Source organism: Volvox carteri (assembly GCF_000143455.1).
Source record: "Volvox carteri f. nagariensis unplaced genomic scaffold VOLCAscaffold_48, whole genome shotgun sequence".
Classification (NCBI taxonomy): domain Eukaryota; kingdom Viridiplantae; phylum Chlorophyta; class Chlorophyceae; order Chlamydomonadales; family Volvocaceae; genus Volvox; species Volvox carteri.
The window spans coordinates 732,986-753,371 of NW_003307591.1; the positions used below are offsets into that span (position 1 = coordinate 732,986).

Below are 20,386 nucleotides of genomic sequence, written 5' to 3' on the forward strand. Positions count from 1 at the left end.
TCCCACCCCGAGGGGCTGTGTGGAGGTGAAGGGCAGCTTGGAGCCAGACCGGCTGGCTGACTGAGACTGCCCTGTAAGCGCTGCACCCAGGTGCGCTCACTGTTCAGAGGAGACAAGGGAGGTCATATGCGGGTCACCATCCCTCACCAGGCGGATGACCTCCTTGTAGGGCAACAGCTGTGACATGTCGTTGAGCTGCTTCTGGGTCTGCTGCGCCTCGGATGCTGTCTTGTAGTGCTGTGCCACCTGCATGACCAGCTGCACCCATGCTTCGGTGTCCTGCATCTCGTCAAACTCCACTGCGGCCGCCTGAGCGGCCGCAATGTTGTGGTTGATGACACGGTTGGCATGACTGTTGAAGGCTGACTGGTCAGACGCCAGGTGCTGTCCTCCTGCCGCCTCGGGGCCCTCTTGGGGACCCGCCCCGGGGGGCTGTGTGGAGGCGAAGGGCCGACCAACTGAGACTGCCCTGTAAGCGCCGCGCCGAAGGGCCCAGTGGAAACGCCTCGTACACTAAGTCCGCATAAGTGGCACACTAGTTATCAGGGCCTCAGACCTGGGCATTAACTTCCGAGCGGGAAAATTCATTGTCAGCCATTTTCCTTCCTCAATGTCCTTCGTTGACTTTTGCATTTTCCTTTATCCACAGCCGCAAATAGCCCGCTGACCAGTGGAATTCCGAGCAGGACCGGTCGAATTGTCACATTCCAGCAATTAGTCGACCAAACTGCAATGATTTGCGCATTATATCACACCCACTCTTACTATTACAATGATTTGGTGCGTTAATAGCAACCTGTCGTATGGTTCCGGAGCGCTTAGTGGAAACACCTGCTCAATAGCCACACACTAAATCCACGTTAAAGATAATGTTGGAAAGTTAGTGTGCGGCCAAGTGGAAATACCCTGTTACATGGAGCTAGGAGCGGCAAGTTGGCTAGGTATTCAGAACAAGATTCGGGACACCGTGGCCAAGGTTGTCATAAGTGTATGCGAATTCGTTCAGATAGTTCGAGGATTGAACAAGATGGAGGATGGGGGACGGCCATTTTGCAGCAAAGCGGTAACAAGGTACATCCTGTAAGCTTTCGAATAAATTCAGAATTTATTTTGCGCTTAGTTACGTGGCAGCCGTACTAGCGACCACTCCAGGGCATCCTGACCTCGATTAGGATTTAGCAACCCCAAGCCCAGACTAATATCCCACACTCCATGTACACCCGGCCAATATTGTTTAACCTCTCTTTAGGAGGCGAAAAGATGACGTCTCTTGAGCAAATCGTAGAAGTGTCGAGTAAGGTCGCGGCGGAACCTAACAACGAAGGCCTACGTGAGCACCTGGCGAACCTATGGCACGACGAATAACAACGCGAGGAACGACAACGCGAGAAAAACCTTGTCGACGAGGCCCACAAGAACCTAATAGCCAACCCTGGTTCGCAGACCGCCAAGGATTAATGGGAGCGGGCGCTGATTATGACAGCTTGGTGCGCTAGAGATTTGCAAGGGTTATGTTAGGTGCTTTGCGAAACTAGTCGCAGTGCTTGTGACTGTGTAATGTCGGAGTAAGGTTCTTAGGTTCATTTCAGGAGGGCGGCTCTAATGAACCTAAGAACCTTACTTTGACATTACACAGTCACAAGCACTGCGACTAGTTTCGCAAGGCACATAACATAACCCTTGCAAATCTCTAGCGCACAACAACCTCTATAACAACCTGTCATATTCCGCGGCCGCTCCCATTCATCCTTGGTGGTCTGCGAATCAGGGTTGGCTATTAGATTCTTGAGGGCCTCGTCGAGAAGATTTTTCGCGCGTTGTCGTTCCTCGCGTTGTTATTTGTCGTGCTTCAGTTCGCCATAGGCCTTTGTTGTTAGGTTCCGCCGCGACCTTTCCCGACACTTCTACGATTTGCTCATCGATAGACATCATCTTTTCGCCTAAAGAGCAGTTAAACAAAATGGCCTGGTGTAAATGGAAAGTGGACAATCAGTCTGGGCTTTGGATGACTAAGTTTTACTGTACTACTAAGTATGATTACCGCCGGAAAAATGGCCGTTGCCTCCGCTATGGGGAGGACAAGCACCTAGTGGCGGAGTGCCCGTTGCATTCAGAGAAGAAAGCTAGGAACGTGGACAAATAGGGGGTTGCTCAGGGTCAGGGAAGCACTCCCTGGGTTACAAACCCGAACGGTGCCTGTAATCTGCCCGGTTAGACATGCTGTCCGTGCTGTTTTGCCGGCCGTGTTCAACCAAGTTGAGAAGGCCGTTGGGCGGCGTTTTTCGTTTGACGCTCGTATTGCTCGTCCTGGTTTTGATGAGCATGGTAATCTGTTTGCTATCCCATGGCGTCTAACCTCTAGCAAATTGGGTGGGCATACCGTTTGGTTTTCCCCCTCCTCTTTCCAAGAACTTCAGTCTCAGCTTGCTCATTATCGTACTTGCAAACATCAGCGACCTGACACCGTGGCCTGTCTCCTGTTACCAGCACATGTATCCTGGAGGGCTGCCTCCTTGCTGACAGGGATGCGTCGGGTTCTGCAGTTTCGTGCCCGTAGCAAGCTCTTCAACGGTGTAGACATGACGGGTCAACTTGTTTCCCTTCCAGGTTTGCCGTATACTGCTGATGTTTGGTACGATCCCCCTCTTGTCCTGGGGCACCTTGACATGGAGCCCCATGTTTCAGTCATGTGTGCAAAAGTTGCTGCGTCAACAGGGCCCAGAGTTCCTTTAATTGGCATTCGTGTCGCTGGACATTCCTTAACTGCCATGGCTGACTCTGGTGCAAGCGATGACTTCATTTCCGTGTCCATTGTTGAGCAGCTCGGACTGAAACCTCAACCGGCATCGTGGTCACCCTTGCTGATGGGGGTAAGCAGGTCATTTTGGGTCAAGTGTTCCTTCATATATCCTTGGGCCCTCTGCGCCTAAATGTCCATCCATATGTGCTGCCTAAGTTTACTGATGCAGCCAAGTTTATCTTAGGGTCCGCTACCCTTGATCAGTATGGGGCTCATCTAAATTATGAGACCCACACCTTGCAGTTGCAGAAGGGAACCTTGTGTTATAAGGCGGCCTTTCACCACTGCAGGACGGATGGGAGAAGGAAATACTAGTGCTGCGCATTCCGAACCCTGTGTGAATTTTGCTGCTGCTGCTGTAAGCGAATTGAGCCTGAGCCCATTGGGTGCAAAGCAGCTATCCTTATGATTCACAAGGGGACGCATGCATTGCTAGTATGGCCTAAATTGCAGCTGAATACAGCCATTACCCAGATCATTGAAAATGACCCTGCCGTTGAAGCCCTTCTTAATGAATACTCAGATATCTTCCGTGAGGTCCCTGGACTTCCCCTGATGAGACCTGTAGATCATACCATACCTTTGGCTCCTGGGCCAGGAGCCAAAGGTATGGTATGGAGTCCTGGTGCACAGCCTGCTTCGCGCCCTATGTATTGCCTCAGTCCCCTGGAGCTGGATGAGGTGACACGCCAGGTAGCCGACCTACTGAGGAAAGGTATATTCGACCCAGCACATCCCTGTACTCTGCTCCCATTTTATTTGTGGGTAAAAAGGACGGGACTCTGCGTATGTGCATAGACTACAGGGGTCTAAATGTGACCACTGTAAAAAATCGCTAAAATCGCTAAAATCATCCATGATCTACTGGATAGACTGCGTGGCTCGGTGTTCTTTAGCTCTATTGACCTACAGCAGGGGTACAATCAAATCCGTATTGCTGATTCAGATATTCCGAAGGCTGCATTTCGTATGCCCTCTGGTCATTATGAGTATACTGTGCTGAGCTTCGGCTTGACGAACGCTCCTGCCACGTTCCAAGCCCTGATGGACCGAACCTTTCGGCCCTACATAGACCGTTTTGTCATTTGCTACCTAGACGATATCCCGGTTTATTTAAAGACACGTGAAGAGCACCTGGAGCATTTGCTGCTGGTCTTTGAAATCTTACGGCGTGAGCAACTGTTTGCCAAGCGTTCTAAGTGCCACTGGGCCCAGCCTCAGGTTGAATACCTTGGTCACATCGTCTCCAGGATGGCATCCGACTGCTGCGGTGCGGAACTGGCCTACCCCGACCAATTTGCAAGAACTAAGGAAGTTCTTGGGGCTGACGAACTACTTCCGTAAGTTTATCGAAGGCTATGCCATTATTGCCGCACCTCTGGCATGAACAGCCATGCACTGATGGAAGAGTTATGGAGGTAGGCCCCAAAAAGATTTCTCTCACAAGCTGCCCAACCCAGGCGCTTCTCTCATCACAATTTAAGCTGCTCACCCCTTACTGTCTGTGACCAAGATGCTGTTAAGCTCTAAATCAGGTGTATTGCTGGGTTGTATTGTGGAAACCCGCATTGCCCACATTGGGTCGTAACCTCTGCCAGCTGCCAAGGCTGCCGCATGGAATTGTCACACTTGGTTGCGGCTGAGGCACTAAACACCACGTGTGCCGCGGCGGTGACGGGCCCAGGGTCTGCGGCATCCGCCGGGAGACAGCAGGGAGGGCATTGGAAGGGGGAAATCTGGGTGTAGGTGAAAGGCCATTTGTGTTTCACAATGTTCGAGTATGATGCCCAGTCAAGCAACTGAGACTTGATCGAGCCAGGCTTCTGCAAAAATGCAGCGTTTTAGAGAAGCAAAATTATGTCGGATTTGATTTCTGGGGACTAGAAAGCGACTGGTGAAAGGTTGATGGCAGGTCCCTTTTTCCCTGGCAGGTGGTGTCCGCGCGTGATCCGTAAGTTGCAAAGAGGGCGATATCGAGCTTGGCCATTGTGTCATCTTCACAAATCCAAAATCCCGGAAAGCATGACCCGAAACCGCAGACCTTTGGGTCTGGCAACTGCTCACGGGACCAGGGATTGTGGGAGTCGGGGGATGTCCTGAAGTTATCAGGTGCGATGATTGGGTTGATGGAGCCTATAGAATGCATGGACTGGTTTCAGCATTTCTTTGATGACCTTAAAACGGAAAGGTTATCGTACAAAGATTCGGCCTCCTCCATAACTTGTAACCCTCAACAAGGCATAATCCAACGTTCCAGCTATGATCAAAAGGGTTCTTCCGACACCGTAACTATGAGATGGGATTCTGCTTGCAATTTCTGGACGCTGGTGGGCCTGCACTTCATCTGTGATGTGCTGGTGCAGACGGATGGTGTGTTCAAGCTAATGCAAGCCCAGCAGTTTAAGTTTTCTGATGTTGCTGGGACTATTGCGGCAGTGCAGCGCTTGCTGCGGATGAGCTTCATAGATGTGCTGCCAGGGCAGCACACAACTCCTGCCCTGAAGTCCTTTTGGCAGCTTATGGCAGCGACGGGGTTCAGATCCTTTCATGGTCACCCCGTGTCGAACGTCCCTGAGTCACCAGAGAGCATCATGCACGACCTCTTCGAGGAGTTCACCGAGAATCTCATCAAATATCTCGATCGACGGTTCCCTAACAGCAGCTTCTTGTTGGCACTGGGCCTGTTTGATCCTGTCGAGTACCCGGATGAGGTGGACGATTGGGGTGAGGACGCGTTTGAAGCACTGAGGGGCTACTTCACGGAGCGCCTGGAGGAGAAGAAGCACATGCATGATTGCCATCCACAAATCGATTTCGAGGAGGCCAAGTTGCAGCTGCCCGTGTTTAAGCATGAGATGTGGAAGTTGCGGCCAGCTGCTGTGAAGGATCGGGAGGCGTTCTTGAAGTCTTACGTGGAGCAGCAGCAGCTGCTGTCACAGCTCCTTGGGTGTGAGGAGGTGTTCGGTGTTGGTGATGAGGGCTATGAGGGTGCTGATGCCGCAGAGGAGCTGATGGAGCGCGTGCGGGAGATGTGGAAGCTCGCGCTGTTCTGTGTGCAAATTAAGCCCACGTCGGTCAATCGCGAGCGCGTCTTTTCCGCCCGGACGCGCTTGTCAGCTATCCGGCTTAACGAGAGTCTTTTCGTGAAGCTGAATACGTCGGGATCCTTCAAGAAGGAGGATGCAGTGTTAAAGGGGGCAATGGCCAAGTACAAGTCCTCCACTAGGATGCACCTCTACACGCACATCGCCGATAAGGTCGAGAATACCCTTCGCGACCCGCGCTTCAACCGCATGCGGTCGGCTTTGTGAGGATGGATAGCTCGGGGGGCGACACTAACTTCGTGGCGCAAGAACTTGCCCGGCGACGACTTTCCCCCCCTGTAAAACGATCAGTCTGCCATGTGTACGGAACGTGCAGCCCTGAAATGCTGTTTTTTGGCGCCGGAAGGCGCCCCAATTTTTTTTTTAGGTTTATTGACCGAAATTATGCCCTCCCGCAGCCGTAGAAACCGATTTGCCGACCTCTGCTTGCAAGTTCCGGAACATTACGGTTGAGCAACCAACTCCAAGGGGCTAGAAGCAAGTTTGTGACCGAAAGCCGTGCGATTCCAGATGTTGAAACGATGTTGAATGCTTCTCATCACGTTTGTAAAGAGTTATAAAGAAGGCACCACTGCAAAAATGAGACGGATTTCTTGTGGCAGCGACTACTAAGCGGTGGTCGTGGATGTGTTGTAGCTTCTTCGATGTTCTTAAACCGAGAATCCGAGAAACCGAGAAGATCAGATAGCGTCAGGTGCATTCAGGCGTTGGAGTCTTGCAAGGAGGGCAAGGCCTGTGGACCTCGGCGGTCCGCCGCTTTTTCCCAGAGGTCCGCAACACATGCTTTGCTGTGAGCTAGCCATAGATCACTTTTATATGCTGCAAGGGATACAGCAGTAAGCCGTGGGGCTCGAACGGCTTTAGTAACCAACCCGGCGGTGACCATTGACGTTTGACCTTTGCCACAGGCTTTGGACGCTCCAGGCCCTGGACGATCCCGCATACGGCTCTGAAAGTAGACCTGTCTGCGATGACACGCTGTATATCTCGGAGGGACTATCGGTTGATTTCCCAGTTGGCATTGCGGTCAGCGCCACCACCTCTGGACGGCCGGACTTGCGCATAGAGCTCGTGCGTCTGCGATTTGGCAGCACAGGTATCCAAACGCTTATCGAAAAAATCATGGTCAATAAGTACGTTGGCATCTCTCAGGCTCGCGGCTTAGGGTTCTCCCGTAGGGATCCCCAATCGTCACCCTTACAGCCTCGGTCCAGGAACTACCACACCAGCCCATAAACATGCTAGGTCTAATCTACGGAAAACGAAGGAACTCCCATACTTGCGTGGGATGCTACAGGGGAGGGGATATGGGCGACGTGTCCGCTGCGCCACCCATGCCTTTACAGAATTTTCTTCCCCCCCGAGTACGAAGGTCCAGGTTACACTGCTCCGTTGTTCGTTCAGATCCAGTTGCTCACTGTGGGGCTGTATTTGTGCGTGCAGGTGACGCAGGGCCGTGCGACTTACCCCAATCCTCATCAGCAGTTCTCAGTCATGGTTCATGGGCTCGTTCTCCGTCGCCCTGGCGAAGGTATGGTAGTCCAAAGCGTTCTGCTGGCCAGTGCGACGGCCGACGATGCCCCAGCCCAGTAGCTGGCGACGGCGGCGCCTGGGCTTCAGCCGCCGCAGCGTGCCGCAGAAACCAGCATGTCGGCCGCCGCCGCTGCCATAGGGTAGATGGTGGCAAAACCGCCGCCACAGCTGCTACTACGATTCGCCAGTATGCATCCACCGCCGGGGCGCTGTTGCTGTTCTCTGTGCTGCATTCTGATGCGGCGACAGCGGTGGCGTCGTCCTTGGAATTGCCGGGTTTGACAGTGTTGGCGGCAGAGCTGGTGGCGGCAGCAGTCCAACGGTTATCGTTGCCGCTGCCAAAGATCCTGACGGAGTTGGACCAAGCACCCATGGAACCCCAGCTGGCGAGCCTTGAACTCGACCTCCCTCTTTCCACAGATCCTTGCCACAACCTTAGCTGCCACGACCGCGCTCTCAAGTGTGGGCCACTGGCAGCGCATTCAAAAAGAGGTGATCTTGGAGCTTTGGGTGCGGTGGGATTCAATCCATGGTTCGGTCAAAGCGCCGTGCTGAAAGTGGATTTTTCGCCCGCTGGCGGAGGAGGAGGACACGCTGCGGCGGGTGGTGCGCGGCCACCGCAGACGCCAGCGAGCAACAGTTTGCGACGGTGGCTGGTCGGGTTGATGGGCGGATTGGGGCATGTAGCCCGTCCTGCTTCAGCGCTGGTGGAACGCGTCTTGGGTGAGTCGGAGCTGATAACAGTGCTAAAGGAAGAGTGAGGGCTATAGGAGTTAGCATCGGACGCAGCAGGCAAGTGGAATGGTCATAGGTGTCATCACCATTTCCTTTGTCGCAAGAATATGGGGCGGAGGGTTTGTCCTTCATACTCCGTCGCCTTGCAATTCCGTGGCTTTCGCTGTCTTCAAAGTCTGAAGCCTTGCTTACCAACCGTTCCAACCGCCGAGCAGGCACCTCGGCGCTGCTGTCCCTGGCGGGCAGGGCCTGGCGTGCCGTACACGCCTCCAGCGCTGCGCTGGCGGAGGCCGTCGTGGATCTGACGGCAGTAGGTTTGTCGTACAGTTGCCTGGCCCGCCAAGCACAGCTGGGGCGCCTGCCGCCAGGTGAGCAGGACAAGAAGTGGGCCCCTTTCCCACCCCATGCAGCTGTGAAGATGGTGCTGGGGTATTGCGGGTGTGCTGGGCTGGGGGTTTGGGGAAGGTCTTCTGCGTAAACCATCCCCGTTTCACCATATGGTTCAACCCTCCACTCCCTGACTGCCTCCTTTGTCTTCCTTGTCTTCTTCCTTTGTCTTCATTCTCTTTCCGCCCTGCCGCACCCGGTGCCTGCCCATGAAGGTCGTGCACAGGAGCTCGCATGGCGGCGACTGCATAAAGCCGCAGCACAGCGCCTGGCGAGGCACCTGGGAGACCTGCCCGAGCAGCCTCCGCTACAGCCCGCACTGCAGGCGCTACAGCGGTGTAGCATTGCTGCAGGCCTGGCCGTCGACGGTGTGCCGCTGTGCGGTGCCCTCGACAGCTTGAGGGGAGGGGGCGCTGTCAGCGGCGGTGGAGACGTCGGCGGTGCGGGATTGTGGGAGTGTGGCAGCTGTGGATACAGCCGGAGGCGGTTTCTGTTCAGCATGTCGTACAGCCATGGCCGACGGATTCGCCGCCGGCGCGCTGCGTTGCGACAGGCGACGGCGGTAGAGGCGACTATGACGGGATTGACCGCTGCCCCTGCGGCGCATTCTACTGCAGCCCCAACGGATTTGCGGCCCCAAGGGGTTGGAGGCGGGTTGCCCATTGCTACGGCGGAGGCGGAACGGGTACCGGGAGTCCCGTCTCGTGACCTACCCGCCCGTGCAACTGTGGCAGACCCATGGGTCGATTGCAGCGCTCCGTCCACGTTGCCGATGCCCCAGTCGCCTCCGCTGCACCAGCCGCGGCATGTGTGCCCAGAAATCATGCCCGCGGTAGACCGGGACCAGCAAGCTGGGCGTCCCAAGTTGCCGCCCGCAGTGTCGTCATTGGCATCCATGGAAACTACGGCGGCGGTTCAGGCGGAGTTCTGCGATGGCGAGGTCACACCGCCAAGCACCGCTTCAACCCCGTTGGAGCTGTTTCCAGAGCGTCCGTATCCTTCCTCGGTGCCGCCGACGTACGGCGAAGTACGGCGACGGACAGCACCAGGGCGGCTTGCCGGTTCAGTGAGTTCGATGACGGCTCCGCCGCCGCGGCAACCACCGAACTCTGCTCATGCCACAGTTGGAGGTGGCGCTCAAGGATCCCCTGAACTGCAGCACCAGGTGGTCGTGATCACGGGGGGTTCTGGAAACGCCAGCCCAATGTCCATTTCAACGGCTGCATGCCGAGGCTTCCCTCGCCTAAGGGCCATCGCTGGGTCGACGCCACCGCAGCTGGAAGCGGCGGAGCCGTCACCACCGTTGGCAACCTCAGTGATGGCTAGAGTTGCAGCGGCGGCCGCGGCGGCGCTGGGTCCGCAGGCCGCCGGCCGCGAGGGCTCCGTGACGGTGACGGCGGCGGTTGTCCCCGTTGCAGCTGCCGCCAGTAACGGCGGTACGGCACCAACGCCATGGCCTCAACCACCGCCCACTGATTCCGGAGCCTCCGCGACCCCGGATAGCTCCTTGCCGTATGACAACAGCTCCTCGTGGGGCAGTGGCATCAGCTGCACCACCTCGGCCAACACGTCCGCCGCCGGGGCGGCGTCGGGCGAAGCTGCAGGTGGCGGCAGCAGTGTCGGCTCTACCGGCATCATCCGTACCGCCCCAAGATTTGTACCGCATACAGGTAACGGGGGCGCTGGTAATGGTGGTTTGGGTCATGCCAACGGCGCAGATGGCGCCGTTAGGGCCTGTGGTTGCAGTACTGCTGCGCTGCCAGGTGTGACCCCTCGTACGGACTGTACGGACGGGGAGAGCGGGGCCCAATCCACGTCAGCAGGTCTGCCGCCGGCAGCATTTCTGGTTTCCTGGACAAACCCCAGCCCTAGCGCCAGTGGAATAAGCCAAAACAACAGCCAAGGCGCCTGCGATGTTACGCAGCTACGGCCAGATTGGCAGCATCACCAGCATGAACAGGAGCTGCAGTCGCGGCTACGGCCATGGGCTCTATCGCCGTCGGCAGGGCCCGGCACAGCGCAACCTGACGCACGCCAACCACTTGGGCTGGAAGACTGCAGCATAAGCGGCGGCGGCGGCGGCGGTATCGGGAATACCTGGAAGCTACCGCCACTGTCCCGTGCCCAGGAGACACGGCTGTTGCGGCGGGAGCAGGAGCAGGCGGAGGCGATGGGATTGCTGTTGTACGGCAGAGGAGACCACGCCGGCACGCTGCGGTCGCACCACCACTGCCATTACCACGAGCAGCGGCCCACGGGTCTGTGGGAGCTGCTCGGTCTTCTGTGCCGCGCCGCCTACCTGATCGCCGTCTTTGCGCCGTTCCTAACCCTCGGAGCGACGCTGCTGCTGCTTTCCACGATGCTGGGAGACGGAGGCAGAGACAACGGCGGCAACGTTGCTGCTGCCGCGCGCCGGCCCGGCTCTTCGCTGACTGTTGGCTGCCGGCGATGCGCATGGCGGCTGCTGCTGGGCGGCTGTCGTCTGAGCGGCGCTGCGTTCATTAAGTGGGGTCAGTGGTCGGCCACGCGGGTGGACCTTTTCCCTGATGATTTCTGTGAGGCGCTATCTCAGCTGCATGACCAGGCGCCCCGGCATAGCTTCGCCTTCACCAAGCGCCAGGTGGGAGAAGGGGAAAGGGACTATGTAGTGCGGCTGAGGTCTTGGCAAGTGCTGGCAAGGGGAATGGGGTTAACCGTTTGCGGCGAGGGAAAAAGACTGAAGGATGCGGAAGGGAAGGGGAGGAGGAAGGGGGAGGGGGAAGGGGAGGGGAAAGGGGGAAGGGGAGGGATGTGCAACGGGGTTGAGATCTTCAGGAGACGCGAGCGGCGAGGGCTGCGAGCGCCGGTGCTCCTGCACTGGCCTCCCGCGCACTTGCGGAAAAAACATTCCACCGGAGCTCGCTCCCACGGCCACAGCCACAGCCACACCTCCAGGGACACCTCTTTCCCCCACGTCAATAAGAGCATATTCCTGCCGTACCTCGGTAGTTGATGCATTGGACGGCGGCAGTTGACTTTCTCGCATCGAGATCGCACCAGCATGAATGCGAGCTGCGAGCTGCTCCTCCCCGCCAACCATTTGATCTTTTGCTTGCATATGATGCCCTAAACCCCTTTCACCCCAAACAGGTAGAGCGAGCGTTCGGAGTGCCTCTGGATGTCATGTTTGAAGCATTCGACCAGCGACCAGTGGCCTCGGGAAGCATTGCCCAGGTGAGCACATGCATCTACGTGCGGGTGTGTGTTAAATGAATTAAGCTGCGTATACGTGTGTGTATGTATGTGTGTAGAGCTGTGGTTCATTCTAGATCTATTCTTTCAGTCCTGCTAGCGACTTTTCCCCACTGCTGCCGTACTGCTGCCGCCATGCCGTCGATCTCGCCACTGGCCACGTCCATGTCGTAAACGTACGACTGCACATCTGAGCTGTTAACTGATTGCTCCCTTCCTTTCTTGTAATAGTGCTGCAGTACCGTTACTTGCCGTGCACATGCCCATTGCCGTACACAGGTCCACCGAGCTCTCATGCGCCGCAGTGACGGCAGTCCGTTGGAGGTGGCGGTCAAGGTGGTGCATCCCAAGGTGGAGCTCCGGATACGACAGGTACGGAAGGAAGACGTCACCCTATTGATGTCGTACGAGAGCAGCTCCTTACCTGACTCCTGCGTTTCCTTGTTCTCCAGGGTCCCCTCGTTTAAGTCTTCATGCACCTTGGATTTTCCCCCCCATAATAGCCCCTTGCCACGTTCAACTTGCGCTCCCTTTCGCCTGCTACTACCGCCTGCTACTATCGCCAGCAGCCCTCAGCCCCATGTCGCATCCCCACTTTACTGCGGTGTTGTTGTTTTAACCTTCAGGACTTCGCGCTGCTGCAGCCTGCCGCCGCCGCCCTGGGCCGTCTGCCCTCCCTGCGCTCCCTGTCCCTGCCCGAGACCGTGAGCCAGTTCAGCAGCACCATGACTGCCCAGGCGGATCTGCGGGTGGAGGCCGCCCACCTGCGCCGCTTCTACTTCAACTTCAGCAGAGTGGCTGAACAGGTCGGGTGGTGGTAGGGGTGGGTGCCCTGGCCTTTGGTTGGAGCACACGTGGACTTTTGATTTCCATGTGTATTGTCGTACCATGAATATCCATGACTGTACGGTATCCCAACCCACCTACTCCGACATCACCAACGCATCACTTTGGGTTTGTGTCCGAGCCGGTGGTTGGTCCTTCCCTCCCCTTCCTAATACGCAGCGGAGTCAGGTACCCCGCAGCGAGTCACATGCGCAACTCTGTCCGTTCAACCCCCTCCCCTTCCTCTTCACCCTCTACCTCTTCCTATCCCCCAACCCCAAACCTCCATATGGAGGTGTCCCTGCTTTCCCAATTATTATGTATATGTATATGTATACATATATTCTTAAAGCCTGAGCTGCAGGCAGGAACTAGCGAGGATGGCACGCAAGTCTGTACGCCTGTACGTCGCCCGCAGGTGACCACTCCTCGGCCACTGCCTGGTCTGGTACGGCGGGAGGTGATGGTGGAGAGCTGGGAGGTGGGCGCCAGTGTCGCGGCGTTCATCCGGCAGCCCAGTCCCCTCAACACTGCGGTGGTGTGTCTGGGGGTGGACACCTACCTCAAGATGCTGCTGCAGGACAACTTCGTGCACACGGATCTGCATCCAGGCGAGTGGGTGGGGGCTGGCAGGGTGAGGGTGTGGGGTGGCTGCAGAGTGGGGGCTTGGGTTGTAACGGGGAAAGAGGGGAGAGGCCTCGCGGACATTAACCCAGGTGTCGGTCGGTCGGGGATTTGTGGAATCTAGGAGGCGCGGGTGGTCGTACGGGTATGGGTATGGTCATATGAACATGAGTTGGGAATGGTGGGGAAATGGGTGGATAGGGGAGTGGGGGGGGAGGGGGGAAAGGGCCATTTGCGCTGTCCCCACCCGCACAGCCGACATCAGTCGCCGCGGCCCCCGAGCAAGTGCCTCCTCTGCCGGCCTGTGCCTGAGGCCGTCTGTCTGTCTGTCTGTCTGTCTGTCTGCCAAACCTATGGACCGAGACCTTGCCTTGGGTCGTCTTGGACCTCCTTTCCGACCTTCCTGTCTGGCCCTCCGCTAGACATGCACTCCTTCCCCTCAGCCTCCATAACCTTCCCCTCCATCACCTCCTCACCCGCCTCACCTCTCACCCTCCTTACTCCCTGTTTAGGAAACGTCATGGTGCGGCTGGTGGGGCCCGACGGGCGGCCACTGCCCCAGGCGCTCCAGGGACCCCGACCCACTCTCAGCCAATCGCACCATCCGCGCCACCCGCAGCAGACCGGACCAAGTCGGGCAGCTGGAAAGGACAGTCGAGGGCGGGGCGCCAACGAGGCGGCGGCGGCGCCGGTGATGTCGGACTCGCTTGATGCTGCCGCCTCCGCCGCCGCCGCTGCTGCTGTCGCTGCCGCAAGAGTGCAGCTCGTATTGCTGGACTTTGGCCTCGCGGAGGAGTTGACGCCTGTTGTACGGCACCACTTCATCTCCTTCCTGCACCACATGTTGCGAGGTGCGCGTGAGTTTGCGTCTACGTGCTGCGTCTGTGGGGCCATGGGTAGCTGGCATTCTTTTGTTGAATATGAAAATTCATTCCTTCGTGGGATTATCGACTTGGAACTCGTTGGCAGATTGTTTGGTGGCGGAGCAGCCGACTGCCCGCCACCTGGCTCCGGAGCACGCAGGGTGTCGCATTGCGTTACTGCGCGCATGTCCACAGGGAACTGCTGCAGGCTGTCGTACACCGTTGCCGTGCTGCGACCACGCCATGTGCGTTGTTTATGCACATGTTTCGGGTTATACCGTTGAATGCTCTCATGCCCTCGTGCAAGCATACCTATCTATCTGCATGTGCGTGTATTGTTTCGAATTTTAATCCATGACTTTGTATGCGTAGCATATAGCATATATATGTATGTCTGTTGTCTGTTATCTGTTATCTGTTATGTCCTGCAGGCGATGGCGCCTCCGCTGCGGGCCACCTGCTCCGCTGGACCTCTCGACCCCAGGCCTGTCCTGACCCGGCTGCCTTCGTGGCCGATATGGTAGCCCTGGCGGCAGCCCGTTGTGACGTGCACAGCGCCGCCGGCATAGACATGGACGCCGTGATGAAGAGCGTGTTGCGCCTGGCTCGTAAGCATTCCGTCACAATCGACAGCTGCTACGCTAGTTTGGTCATTGCGGTGTGCGTCATTGTGGGGTTCGCTACCTCCTTGGACCCGTGGGTCAATTTGGCGGATGCAGCGGTGCCCGCCATGCTGGCGCATGCCTTGACGGGCCGCGTAATGGGCCGCTTGTACAGCTGACCTGGCCACACCTGTCGGAGGGGACTGGATTGTGCGTGTGTGGATAGTTGGGCCTTACGGTTGATTGGGGCACACGCACACACACACACACACACACACACACACACACACACACACACACACACACACACGCACCTCTATGTGGGTGGGATCCTCCAGGTGGAACAAGTAGCTAGCTGTTTTGTGCTGGTTGGGAATAATGACGACATGATGATGATGATGATGATAACGGCCTGTTTCGAATAAAAGGATGACGATGTTGGTGGTGATGGTAATGACGATATTGGTGGTGATGGTAATAAAAAAGAAGAATCTGGGCGGCTAGCGAGGTTAAGATTATTCGTCGATGATTAGGCATGAAATCTTAATATCGCGGTTCAGAAATCAGCCTGCCAGATGGATAACATAACCTAGGTTTTTTTGTGAATGCGGATGATGTGGTACGCGAGTGAGGTGAGGTGAGGTTAAGTACATACGCAAAAATGGGTTCTAGTCCATGTTTTGGACTTGTTGGGCGCGTGCTGCGGAAAGGCCAAGCACCTGCCCATGCAGCATCGGGGGGTGGTCCCCCAGGCACGGGTGCTGCCGACGCCCCTGCTTTGGTGGCAGGTACATACGTACATACATATATACATAATCCATCGTACTGCACAGTACGGCAGTGCGGCAGTATGGAGCCTCAGTCTTCAGGCAGACATATTCCAGCGGCCGCATCCAACCTGCGCTGCAAATTTTTGGGCTAAGAATTTAATTCTGGTCATCCGGTGCCTGGGGGCTATACGGGAGGTTAAGAGGTGCGACGAGGTTTTTGGTGAGTCTCGGAGCAGGTATGTGTGTGTGTGTTTGTATGCCTCTTCGAAGAAGTAGGGCGCCTTGAGTGTTGGTGCGCGGTAACGGGTACGAGCAGTGTGCATGGTGATTGAGGATTGGCATATGGAGGGGCTGGACTGGGTGAATGGGCTCTCTGTGTTTCGCGGCCGGTAGGGATCGCATGTGGATACGTGCTATAGAGGTTTGATACGCGAGGGGCGCGAATTTGAGGGGATCCAAAAAGGGTTTTCACCATGTGGTGACTGATGCAGCGCGCAGGTGTAGCTGGTCCGTGAGGTGCGGTCCGTGCTCGTCGTCGCACGTGCAAGGTCTTTGCTTTCGGAAGGCAATTTGCACAGGACTGTAGCGTAACAGCTGACAAGTTCTTTGCACATGTCTATTTTTGTAAGGAAAAAGGGCATCCGCCTTTCCCAGATTGCGTGCACAGCTCCTAGAGGATGTTGGCGATCATAGCGGGCGAATGTCAGGAAGGTTGTTGTCTTCAGCCGGTTGCGACATTTTCAAGTTTTTCAGTTTATCCTATAAACGATATGGCATAAGCTCATTTGGGGCTTTTTCTCCCCAAGTTCCAAAAGCCCGAATGGCCAGGAACTCCCCACGCTTCTTAAGGCCACATCAATCTCGCAGTTAGGCTGCATTTTTTGCATTTCTACTTGCAATGCTTTGAACATATGCCAAACTTTTTATAATTGCTATCCATGAGCGAGGATAGCAAATTCCTGTCGAGACCCAATCCTACCCTCGCAGTAAACGCCAATATCGCACAGGTGTATACCCTATCCCCCGCGAATAGGTTGTGAGATACTGCTTAACACAATCTGTGCTTGCAAACTAAGTAAGCATTGCCTAATTCGTAGGGTAGTTAGTTCCGGTAGTCAGACATGACCTTCTTCGCGGCCTATTGAGATATACGCAGCACTACTGCTACTTGTATAGCTAGATTACTGTCTATTGTGGTGCAGAATTGGTTGGCCGAGTGAGGTTAGTTTGAGGTCACACAGCCACTGTCACCTACCCCGCATCTTCAGACCCTCTTCAAAAGGCTTCCCCGTAAAACTCAGAAGTCGTTTCCATTACGTTGCAATCGTAAGGATTTCCTTACCACTAGGATGTGCTGAGAAGTCTACGCTTCTTCCGTCCAGATAGGACGACTTCTAATACTATGGCAACAACGGGTTCCGCAAGCGCCGTCAAACATAACCATGTGGAAAACGTCTCTCCAAATGAATGGGAGGTGGGTGGGCCCACGGCGCTCTTAACAGTGGTCGCCTTACACATTTACCGCACAACCTTACCTACATCAATTCCCATCCATCCTGATCAGTCGAACATTAATGCTTTCCCATCAGGACGAGGCAGTTTCGGAACAACCAGGAGCTGCACCCGTAGACAGCCAAAACGGCGAACAGCCGAGGATGGCTAAGAATTTGCGCAATGCAGCAGCAGCACTGCGCTCGTCCTTCTCCGGAATGCGCCCGAGCTCAGCATTAGGTCCAAAAGTATCCTCTTCTGGCCGGCGGGACTCTGCAACGGGCTTTGTCGGGTCGCTGCTGCAAGGGCTGGCGAATGCGGTCGGATTGCACCGCGAAAACTCCACCCCGCACGAGTCAAGCGCTATGGACCTTAGCGTAACTCGCAGCAAGCACAGCAGCCAGACTCCCACGCTCGCCCGCCTTAGCAGCGCCGCCATGATGCGTGCGGAGATTCAAAACCTGGGCCAGTTTGGTGATTTACGGAACGACAGGTAAGCCACAAACGTCTGCCCACCTGAGAAACAGTGCGGAAATGCGTTCGTGTTAATATTTTGGGGGTTCTTACACTTCAAGATGGCGGCATGGGGGAAGGTACTGATGATCGCACAGGTGCACCTTCAGTTGGCAGACAAGATCACATATTCACATATCACATACATACTCGCATACTCACATACTCACGTGCAGAATCATATACATACATACATACTCACAGACTCAGCTCTTCAAGACCACCTTTTTGGGACGCCCTGTTATGTAGGTAGACAGACGACAGACAGGCCGACAGACAGACGGCGGACAGATAGAAGACAGGCAGACAGAAGGCAAACAGACAAGACAGAAGACAGACAAACAGACAGACAGAAGACAAACAGACAGACAGACAGACAGATAAACGGAAGACAGACAGGACAGACAGAAGGACAGACAGACAAACAGACACACAGACAGACAGGGGGAGACACACTCGCATAAATAACAACGGGACACAGAAGACAAACATAAGCGCACCTAACCCTCTAACTTCCCAAACATCCAGTACTTGGCGTTGCTCCCCCCACTAACGCCAACCACCCGCTTCCTATTCGCCGCTGTGCCATTTCTCTCCTTACTCCGCGCCATCCCGAATCCCTCTGTTGTCATGTCTGTTCATAATCCCGCTTCACAGCTTCACCTCGCGGTCATGTGCCAAAATCCGCCGGCGCTCCTCCATGCTCCTGCCCGGGGCGTCGGACGCCGGCATAAGCGCCGCCACACACCAGGGAGGCGCCGGCCCCCATCCCCCTCCCCCTCCCCCGGGTTTTCTGACGTTGAACTCCGGAGACCTGGGAAGGCGCTCTGTTCCCCTCATGCCGTACATCACGTCCCCACGACTCACCTGTCCTGGGGAGCTGCCGTCTCCACGTGCAACATCCCCCCCCTCCGCCGTGCCGTACCCGCACAACATTGCTGCCGCCGCCGTGACGGCGGCGGCGCTGCCGGTGCCGCCGGAGCTGGCGCGGGAGCACCTGGCGAAGGCCGCGGCTGTGGCGGCGGCAGCAGCGGTATCGACGCAGCGCGACGCAACTGACGGCAGCGCCGCCGCTGCTGGCGGCGGCGCCGGCAGCGGCGTACGCATGCGGCGCTTTTCTTATGGCGGGCCTCCAGTACGAGGCGGATCCCTTACAGTTGACATTCCGTTGCTGCCGTCGGCGATGTCGCCGCATCCGCCATTGCACCCGCCGCCGCAGACGCGCCCTAGCGGCAGCAGCCTGTCGCCCCTCCCCTCCCGGTCCACAAGTACGGATCACTTGCCGCCGATGACGCCGCTGGGCAGTGCCGCTGCTGGCGCCGGCGTCGGCGGCCTGCAGAGCGTACGAGACCGTCCGCCGACCCCCCGCGGCGGCACATCTTCATCTGGTTCCCCGACGTCGGCTCTGGCCAAGGTCCTCGGGTCGTTCCACCTCCCGGACATCCTTCATGCCGGTTCCGGAAGGTCCGTGACGGAGAGGCGGAGCTCCGTCACTGGCGGCGGCGGAGGCGGAGGCAGTGCTGTCAGCACGTCATTTACACGCGCCGCCGACTTTGGCATGCCGCGCAGTCGTCGTAACTCCGTCTGTAGCGGGCCGTCCGTTACCGGGCCCGGCGGCGCCGCTATCTCGGCGTCCCTCGCTAAGCGCGCCGCCGCCGCCGCTGCCGTGGTTGAGGCGCCGGTGAGCGGCAGCGGGGGAAGCGGCGGTGGCGGCGGCGGCGGCGGCAACTGTCAGCCATTGGTGGCGCCGTCAGGGTCTTCGTGGACAAGCCTGTCGCGGCCGTCGGCGCCGGCGCTTACTGGATCGTACACCAAGACGTCTGGCGGCATTCTACAGGTGCGGTGAAGGGTGTAGCCTTTTGAAGAGGTACGCCAGCCGTACGGCTTGTACTCGCCAGCCGTACGGCTTGTACTCCGTATCTGTTGTCCTTTAAGGTTCCACCCGCCAGGGGTTGGCAGGAGTGCCAGGGCACGGACAGCGAAGATGGCGTCATATCCGTGCTGCTGTACACCGAAATGTTTACGGAGGTTTCGCACATCGAAAATGTGTACGGAACTCACATCATTAGCTCCGTTCCTTCAACTGCGTATTATGGTTTCGGCGCCACCGCAGGACTTTAACAGTTCCCTGGAGTTGGATGATGACGGCGCACTAGCAGCCGTTGACGCGGAGTTTGACCGTCGCTTCAGACAGCCGGCGCCGGACGTGCCCGGCACCATCGACGGCGCGCTGACACCGCAGCGCCCAGTGCCGCAGCCACCACCGCCACAGCAACCTCCACTCCACCCCCCACAGCCCCTTAGTCTTCCGCAGCTAGCGCAACAGTCGCCCTTCTTGTCGCAGACGCCATCGCAGCCACACCCAGAAATCACACCCCGCGCACCGGCTTTTGAACGTACGACACCTCACGGGGGTCCCCGGCGGACATTTGCCACGGCCGATAGCGGAGGCGGGGATGGCGGAGGCGGTGGCGGTGGCGGAGGCGGTGGCGGTGGCGGTGGTGGCCCGCACATCTTCCAAGCACCTGCCAGACGGGCTTCATGCTCGGCCACTTTGACGCTGGACGCGCCGGAGGACATCTACGCCGACCAGAATCTTTTGTCGTCGCCAGATGCCGTACAGGCGTGCGAACGCAGCTCCAATAAGATGCGTCTGGCAAGCATCCGTTTGTCGTACGCGGAAGGCATCGTTGGCGGCGGCGGGGCCGGTGGCGGCGGTGGTCCGCGACCGTCCCTGGACCCCCCGCCGCCGGCGGCGGCGTCGGCACGCGGCACGTCGGCGGCTCGGGTTCCGCAGCCACCACCGGGGGGGGGTCTGGCGCCGGCGGCGATGGCCCGACCGGGGCCCCCCACCCATCCCGAGACGGAGGCCACGGCGCCGGCTGTTGGCGCTGCTCTATAAGGTCGG

At 57.3% G+C, this 20,386-nt stretch overlaps 3 protein-coding genes across 3 annotated transcripts in view; all 3 read left to right on the forward strand.

Moving 5' to 3' along the window:
- The window catches only part of VOLCADRAFT_96004 (uncharacterized protein), a gene marked incomplete at both ends in the record, with an annotated part of 1,595 nt that extends 1,229 nt beyond the window's left edge, over nt 1-366 (forward strand). The window contains one exon of the mRNA XM_002955030.1: nt 236-366. Coding sequence (XP_002955076.1) covers nt 236-366 — 131 coding nt within the window. The remainder of the gene's footprint in view (nt 1-235) is intronic.
- A 4,725-nt stretch (nt 367-5,091) lies between these two features.
- VOLCADRAFT_106661 (uncharacterized protein) lies at nt 5,092-15,016 on the forward strand (the record flags this gene model as incomplete). The annotated part of the gene is made up of 11 exons (XM_002955031.1): nt 5,092-6,107; nt 6,813-7,037; nt 7,436-8,160; nt 8,388-8,540; nt 8,775-11,179; nt 11,689-11,772; nt 12,070-12,162; nt 12,417-12,596; nt 13,034-13,249; nt 13,859-14,090; nt 14,534-15,016. The coding sequence occupies 11 exons, from the start codon at nt 5,092-5,094 to the stop codon at nt 14,881-14,883; spliced, it is 5,679 nt and encodes a 1,892-aa protein (XP_002955077.1). The 3' UTR covers nt 14,884-15,016.
- A 1,860-nt stretch (nt 15,017-16,876) lies between these two features.
- On the forward strand, nt 16,877-20,380 carry VOLCADRAFT_96006 (uncharacterized protein; the record flags this gene model as incomplete). The annotated part of the gene is made up of 5 exons (XM_002955032.1): nt 16,877-16,948; nt 17,064-17,458; nt 18,136-18,942; nt 19,048-19,315; nt 19,592-20,380. 5 exons carry the CDS (start codon nt 16,877-16,879, stop codon nt 20,378-20,380), a joined length of 2,331 nt encoding a protein of 776 aa, XP_002955078.1.
- Nucleotides 20,381-20,386: the final 6 nt, after the last annotated feature.